The 8,093-nt window shown below is 39.1% G+C and overlaps 1 protein-coding gene across 1 annotated transcript in view; it reads left to right on the forward strand.

The window, feature by feature from the left end:
- The window catches only part of LOC104547610 (melanopsin-A-like), a 24,679-nt gene extending 16,807 nt beyond the window's left edge, over positions 1 to 7,872 (forward strand). The window contains exons 7-12 of the mRNA XM_010193388.1: positions 399 to 506; positions 1,653 to 1,833; positions 5,483 to 5,635; positions 6,156 to 6,224; positions 6,658 to 6,696; positions 7,500 to 7,872. Of these exons, the coding sequence (XP_010191690.1) occupies positions 399 to 506; positions 1,653 to 1,833; positions 5,483 to 5,635; positions 6,156 to 6,224; positions 6,658 to 6,696; positions 7,500 to 7,691 (742 nt within the window). The 3' untranslated portion in view covers positions 7,692 to 7,872. The remainder of the gene's footprint in view (positions 1 to 398; positions 507 to 1,652; positions 1,834 to 5,482; positions 5,636 to 6,155; positions 6,225 to 6,657; positions 6,697 to 7,499) is intronic.
- The last annotated feature ends 221 nt before the right edge of the window (positions 7,873 to 8,093 follow it).

The raw sequence follows: 8,093 nt of genomic DNA on the forward strand, positions 1-8,093 counted from the left end.
TATAATGCCTCATTCTGCACACCAATTTAGTGACATATTACTCAGCAAGTACGTCTGCTGAGTTTGGAACAGATAGATACTCTGATGAATGCACATGCGCTTACTGAAGGCTGACTTTGTCCCTAGGGTAAACAACATGGGAATTACCACTATCCTGAGTCATAGTAGTGAAGTGCTGCAAGAGAAGCCCCAAGAAAACAAAGTTTCTCAGAAATACAATTAGGCTGGTGTGGATCTTTATAGGCAAGGGATGCAAAATTTGTTCTCTCAGTGTTTGGGTACAGAACTCCCCTTTTACTCTTTCTGGAGTGCTAATAAAGTATTGTGTTGTCAGTGTATAACTGCATAGAATACATAGAACTCAATACTAAATATGAAATGCATTTGCATTTCTCTAGGTATTCCCACGTCCTAACACCCCTCACGAACTCCATACCAGCTGTGATTGCCAAAGCTTCTGTCATCCATAACCCCATCATTTATGCCATCACTCACCCCAAATACAGGTAAGTTCACTCTTATAAGCTATGCTTAATATAGCAAAGAAAATCAGACAGTAACTGTCACTTTTAGAACTAGTACCTTAACCGCTTCACCTGCTCGTTTTACCTCTGCAAGACAGCCTTGCCCTCCCCAAGAAAACTTCCCAATGCCACATAAATGTCAGTGGAATTTGTACTTGGAACATATTACTATGCAGATGGGAGTTAAAGATGTTTATGGATACTGATCTGTACTTAGAGATTACATGATAAAAGACAGAGACCTTCCACCTCAAAGGAAAGCACCATAGATTAATTATCTCCATGAGAGATGCAGACATTTGTCACTGCTGCAAATAGCAGTTTGTTAAATTAACCAGGCCAGTGAGAGATGCAGTTTCAGGAAGTCAGTCCATCTCTTCCTTATTTTGTGTGTCTTCCCCACCTTTCTTCTAGCTTTCATGTTACAAATAATACTATTTCTGAGTTGTAATGTCTAGGGTCATTACCACGTCAAGTTCAGATGCAGGCTGTGAGATATGACAGATGGCAGCAATGCCATAGATATGCTGCTGTTTCACCATTTGTAAAGACCTACTGGGGAACTGGATAGAGAAGAGGTGGACATGAAAATCTAAGTGGGGTCAGCCGGGAGGAAGAGGAAAGCTTGGCAAAAGAGTTTCCTTACACTGCATATGAGGAAAGAAACACCGTAGTAGAACTGCACTTTTGGTACAAACCTACAGAGAGCCGACAAACAGATGTGCAAGAGGAAGCTAGAATAGCTGCTTAGGGGAAGATTAAAATAATTCATTATGTGGTACTTCTGCAAGGCTCAGTTTAAAGGGACAGAATTTTATTTTTGCCCTGATTAAGCTGAAAGCAGATAAAACATCATTTTAATAGCTCCCTTCAGTTCAAAGAGTTATACTTTAATGCCCTTATCCCTGCAAAGCAATAAATTTGAGTTCTGCTGAACACCGTGAATAAGTGATCTTGCAGGGTGATGGTACATGAGATAACGGATATCTGGAAAACTCTTTTTGTACACAGTAATTTTCCAGTCCATGCAGCATTAGTTCATCTTTTTGAATAAATGCTTTGTTTATGATGACTGAATTTTTGTGCTAACAGAAAAAAATCTGACTGGTTCTACCTTTCATCCATTAGAACAGCCATTGCAACATATGTTCCTTGCCTTGGATCCCTGCTGAGAATTTCTCCTGAAGACTCACGGTCTTTCAGCAGCTATCCCTCCTCCAGACGAGCAACTGTAACCAGCCAGTCTTCTGAGATAAGTGGGCTGCAGAAAGGAAAAAGGCGATTGTCTTCTCTCACTGACAGTGAATCAGTAAGGGAGACATTTCCCATACATCCATTTTTAATTGCAAAGTCATTAATTTTCATACAGAGTCCTTTGAAGTAGCATATGAAACACATTATGGTGCTCACTACAAGAGCTCCAAAGAAAGCATACAGACAAAGTGAAAGAAAAGACAGAAGGCTGAAGTGTAAAAGCAGAATGCAGATCTTTGTATTCTTGATGGTTTGTGACACTGAAGGAAGAGTGGAAAGACAGAACAACAGGAATTTTAGACAGTAAGAGAAATTTAAGCATCAAAGCACCACAGAATCACCCCTGAAAGTCTGATCATACTCCTAGGACATACTTGTCTGATCACAGATTTGGAGTCTGGACACACTGAAAAGAAAGTGTTGGTCACTAAACAGTTCTCTGGTGAAAGCAAGGATGTAATGAAACAGATAATGCTTTCTGAAAGTGAAGTGGGCTGTATTTGGTAACATATTAATCATCAGATTTGGACAAATCAGTAAATTCATTACAGAATCATTCTCATAGAAGACCTTAACAGCTTGTTGCTGCCAGTCTAAGTGGAGACAAATGTTTTCCACAGCAGCTAGAGACAGAGCAAACATTTGGTGTCCCAGGCTCTCTCTTGCAACCCAAAGCTACATTACTAAGTAACTAAGTAACTAAGCACATTAGTTCTTTGCGATTGTATTAAATGAAATTTCCAAATACATGAAAAGCCCTAATTTTCTCAGTGATTCTTTTTATAGTCAAGATAAAAATCGTATTTAATCCAGTCAAGTGCTGAATTCTGACAGTTGTTTTTAACAGTGGTATTTCAATTACTTTGCACTCTAGATTTTTTTGGACAATCAAAATGAAATTCTTCTGGCTAGTAGCCACCATTTACATGGAATGTTTGAAAACTGGCTACTAAAAAAAGAAACACTTTTATACTGCATCTTGGGGACTGTGAACTCTGATTCTTAAAAAAACAACAGACTCCTACAGTAACACTGTGTGTTCTTGGACTATTACCAGTGCTGAGGAAGGGGCACTATACAAACAATACAACAATTCTTTTTGCTTAGGAGAGCAATGTGTAATACTCGAGGTAAATGAGTGGAATGGAGAATGAAAATTACCCAAAGTAAAAAATTCCAAGCAATGGGCATGCTTCAGTCTGGAATTTTCTATATGCCTTGAGTGAGTCTGGATCTTGTTCAGAACAATGACAGAGTCAAGATTTTCTGGCAAGAATGTGTGTTTGCCTTAACAGTCTGATTTGACCATAGAATACTCTGATTTATTAGTAAGTAATAATCAGTTTAGCTGAATGACAGAGCAGAAAGAAGGGCTCAAGTTTAAAACAAACTTGTTTTGATGCTTGCTGATAATTTATTTTGGGGTCGGTTTTTTTTTGCACCATATGTGGCTCAATTAAGCTGTAAGGTTTCTAGACAGACACAATGCAAGAAGGCGGTACATATACTGCCATGTATTTTATGTCAAGGCTGGTCATCAAACTGTAAGCTGATAAATTATCTTTATGCAATTTTTTGTACTCCTGTGGATGCAAAGATATTCTGCACCTTAGAAAATTCTACAGTCAGAAAATTTCCAGTCAGTTCTTTGCAATGAAAAGGAGCCAAGCTCCAGAACAGATGCTTAGAAAATGAAGTTGCTTCCATTTAAAAAATCAATAAAGTGGGACTGTAAGTGCTAATCCACTCTATGCATGGAATGGGAAGCACAGTACACTTTTTTTTTTAAATACAGAGATCTTCAATATAGCCTAGCCCAACCCCTTGTGCTTCAGATACGTGTTTAGAATGTCCTCCTGGATATTTTGCCAAGCTCTTCTAAAAAATCTTCCATGGAGACATTTTAGTCTGGAGACACTTTGCAGACTCATGTTCATCACTGCTTCCCCAATAGGTAGAAAGCTGCTTCTGAAATCACAGAATCCCAGACCGTTAGGGATTGGAAGGGACCTCAAAAGCTCATCCAGTCCAATCCCCCTGCCGGAGCAGGAACACCCAGATGAGGTTACACAGGAAGGCGTCCAGGCGGGTTTTGAATGTCTGCAGAGAAGGAGACTCCACAACCTCTCTGGGCAGCCTGGTCCAGGGCTCTGTCACCCTCACTGAGAAGAAGTTTCTTCTCAAATTGAAGTGGAACCTCCTGTGTTCCAGTTTGTGTCCATTACCTCTTGTCCTATCATTGTTTGTCACCGAGAAGAGCCTGGCTCCATCCTCGTGACACTCACCCTTTAAATATTTATAAACATGAATGAGGTCTCCCCTCAGTCTCCTCTTCTGCAAACTAAAGAGACCCAGCTCCCTCAGCTGCTCCTCATAAGGGAGATGCTCCACTCCCTTAATCATCTTTGTAGCCCTCCGCTGGACTCTCTCCAGCAAATTAGTCTCAATTGTCACTGTTCCAAATGAAATTAATTTTTCCTCCCCCTTTCTCTGTGTTCCCCTTATTCTTCTCCACAGTTACAGAGAAAAAACCACAATCCTGACACTCCTTAGAGCAATCAGTTGTATGTTAAAATTCTGGTATAGGATCACTAACTGCAATTCTCTCTTAATGGTAACAGACTCACTAGGCCTATTTCTCCAGTTCCATCAAGTTCATGTTATTCTACACCTCTTATTTTCTTCCCTGAGGAAAGTTTATCAAAGTATCAATAACTGAAAGTATCAGATAATTAAATTATCAATCGTTGTTTTGAGTATTTCCAAGCAATTATATACTCTTATCTGATGGAAGCTCCATCCAAAGTACATAGATTGCTTATGAAAAAACCTTACTGCATGAAAAAAAGAAAAAAAGTAAGTATATTGCACTGTTATGTTCCCCTGTTTTAAGGCAAGGTACACTGCCAAACAAAACAGGCTGCTTTGCCGTGAGGTGCTCATCAGAACACCATTAGCTGTCTGTTTTATTATGAACTATGGAATTCTGTGATTCCTCATCATTGTAGTGAAAAGGCTGACAAAGTGAGGAAAAGGAACAGAATTTTTGACTTCTAGGAAATTCTGATGGGTTGGGGTTTGTAGTATTTTTGTTTGTTTGTTTTCCCATTAATTGGAACAAAGTTTATAAAAACAGGGTTCCTTCATGTTTCTAAAGCCCTGATTCTGCAGTCCCCACATATTTCCATGTATTTCTGCTTCCACCAAAGTCACTTTGGAAACTTCAGCCCTCATTCCTCCAAACACCTGTGCTTCCTCATTGGGTACTACTGTGGAAACACTGCCTCCTCAGAGCTGCCAGGTGCATCACAGAAGTTTCAACAATAAAGAAACACTGTTTCATTTGAAATTCTGCAGTGCATCTTGTAGAGAAAAAAAAAAAAGAAGCCAAGTTCCTGTGTGACCTGGTCTGGTGATCCTGCTCTGGCAGGGGTTGGACTGGATGAGCTTTCGAGGTCCCTTCCAACTCCTGAGATTCTGTGATTCTGTGAAGTTTTAGACTCAACAGACTTGATAGTTTTGTTTTTACTTCCTATAAGCAAATATTTTTATGAAGTCATACATGACATGACTTTTGTGAAATGCCTTTTATACAATGTCTGTCTCTTTTACCGCTGCTGTCTAGGTAAAACTGATCCTCATTGGGCAAATTGGATGGAAGTCTGAGGAAGTCAAAGTGATTGTTTTTGCTGTATTCATTTTAGGGCTACACTGACACAGAAACTGATAGCCCCAGGATGTTCTCCAGACTTGCAAGCAGACAGATTTCCTACCAAACGGGTAAAGACACCCCTCAAACTAGTGACATAAGAGCCAAGTCTAAACTGAAGAGCCATGACTCTGGGATTTGTGAGAAGGTAATATACTGTGTAATATCTAAATTAACAGGTTAACAAATCTGCACATTTTACCATAATTAATCATGAAAGTTCTTGCCACGAAGACAGGGATAAACTATGAATTAACACAATGAGTAATGACTTAGAGGCTGTATGTGTTAATCAGCTTTTTATTTCCACCCTGGTTCACTATTCAGCTGTCTTTTTTGCATTTCTGACAAACAATGGTGTGTTTTAGTGAACCTAGCATCTGAATGCTGTCTTGTGTTTGGTTTTAAGTGTATATTCAGTAATATTTGTATTTCGCTACCCAAATTACTTTGTCAATCTTTCTTTTGTCTCGTTATTTGCTATCAAGTGAACACATATGGTGAGAGGTGAAAAACAAGGCTATCTTTAGGCTATCACTACTTTTCAGCCAGTCCTCTGCTGTCCCTCTTTTTCTCTCTTTCCTGTACTCTGCATTTCATGTATGTAAAATATTGTGACATACATATATATGTTATTTATGTCTCTCTTATCTGTGTTAACTTTTCAGACACCTGTAGATGCTGATGACATATCTATGGTGGAACTGAATGTCACAGAGTATACTGCTACACCTACCGTAAGAATCATTATTTTAATATTTGTCATGGGTTGAACTAACCAAGGGAACAAAACCTAAAGACAATACCAGTCTCTGAGCACAAATTAAATTCTTTTTTGAGGTACAAAAATCACGATACTCCCAGAACACAGAAAACACGACCACATAAAGGGTAGATCATTGCTGACACAAAGTAGAAGGAGAATACAGGTACTACAGGGTTCTCCTTAAGTCCAACTTCTTCAAAGAACTTGAACATTTTCTTGAATTCATATGTCCCCTGATGAAGTCTGTGGTTTCCTTAGTGGAGCACGCAAGCATGAATAATATACACAGTAAGCTGAGATAGCCATTTGGATGGCTGTACCTGTTGAGACAGCCATAGTCTTGTGGCAATTGCTGCTGTACAAAATGACGTTGTTAACTATTTGATGTTCTCTGTTTTGGGTAGCACCAAACATCTCAAAAATGCAACCTGGAGGAAGTCAAGGTAAGTTTTTGAAACATGCCACCTATTGAGTAAGTTGTTGTGCCTATGTCTATTTTCTCTTCCATGTAACAAAGCCACAGCATACTGATAAATGTTTTTTACATCTGCTATGAGTGAGACTATTCACCTTTCTTCTTGACAGACAGGAGAAACGAGCGTATAGGTGAGAACAAGACAGTTTTATCTTTACAGTATTAACCCCAATGTAATATAAACATATTAAATTATCTCTTTATTGTTAGTAGTGATCCTTATGAGCTATTGCTAGCCTCATCCTAACTCTCATTTTTTGGTCCTGTGCAAATGACAGCTAACATTGCTGTTGTCAAAAAATGCTAATTAATCCTTCCCTCAATTACTGTTTTCACTTGAACTGTCCATGCTGTTATCACTACATTTTATGTCACCTTTTGCCCTAATGAACCTTAATAGTCTGTCTTCGTGGGGGGACTCCTTAATTCATTGAATTCATAGCCTGTTTGAGCATATTCACAGCATTTGTGTTCACAGTCAAATGTGCTGCCTTTAGCCTGGTCTTTCATCATATAGACCAGCTCTTAAGTAGCAAATGCGAAGTCAATGCTTCAGTACATTAACTTGTTTAACAGGGGTTTTTTTTGTCATATGTTATTCATGAAACATTAAAAAATGTTCAGATCTACATTTTTGTCTAGCCTTTAAGTTTGGTTTTGAGTGGAGATCAGTGAAGTGCTTAGCTAAATAGATGCCACTTTTTCATAGATGATGCAACTCCTTGTAGATGTCTGTGTTTTCCATTTCTTTTAAATCGTTGCATCCTTTAGAGGAGTGAAAGCCTGAATGGTATTGGACAAAGAAAAGAGGACGCTCACTTCACACCATCTGCAGCCCAGATACCCAGCATTACAATAACATACAGCAACGTCCATGGAGCAGACCTGTCTTCTGGATACAACTCTGGTTTTCTGTACCCCAAGATCAAGAGCCACAAGCAGAACAAGAAATCCAACAGCTAAGTGAGTGGTGCAAGCCAGAAAGTCAGCATAGCCAATACCTCTGGAACAACTACTGAGCAGCTGAATCCAGAATACCTTCCTATGTCGTTCTGAAATGCTTCTACAAGGACACAACACAAGAGAAGCATGGATAAAAGCGAAGGGGAATAAGCTTTTCAGCATCACAACTCTCTCCACTGGTTCACTTTGTGATCTGGGTCACACTGTAATTTTATAATCTCTTCTTTACGCAGCTCATGAAACAATTCCTTTCACTTGGATATACTCTACTCAATTATATTCCACCACTGCAAGCCTCCTAGGGTTAACTTGACAGGAAAGGGAAGTCTGAGATTCAAAACTGGCCTTTGTTCACTTAGTGTAGTTTAACTTCAAAGCTATTAGAACTAAAGTTGAGAGTTT

The sequence above is a fragment of the Mesitornis unicolor genome, unplaced genomic scaffold (genome assembly GCF_000695765.1).
Source record: "Mesitornis unicolor isolate BGI_N332 unplaced genomic scaffold, ASM69576v1 scaffold4011, whole genome shotgun sequence".
NCBI classification, from domain to species: domain Eukaryota; kingdom Metazoa; phylum Chordata; class Aves; order Mesitornithiformes; family Mesitornithidae; genus Mesitornis; species Mesitornis unicolor.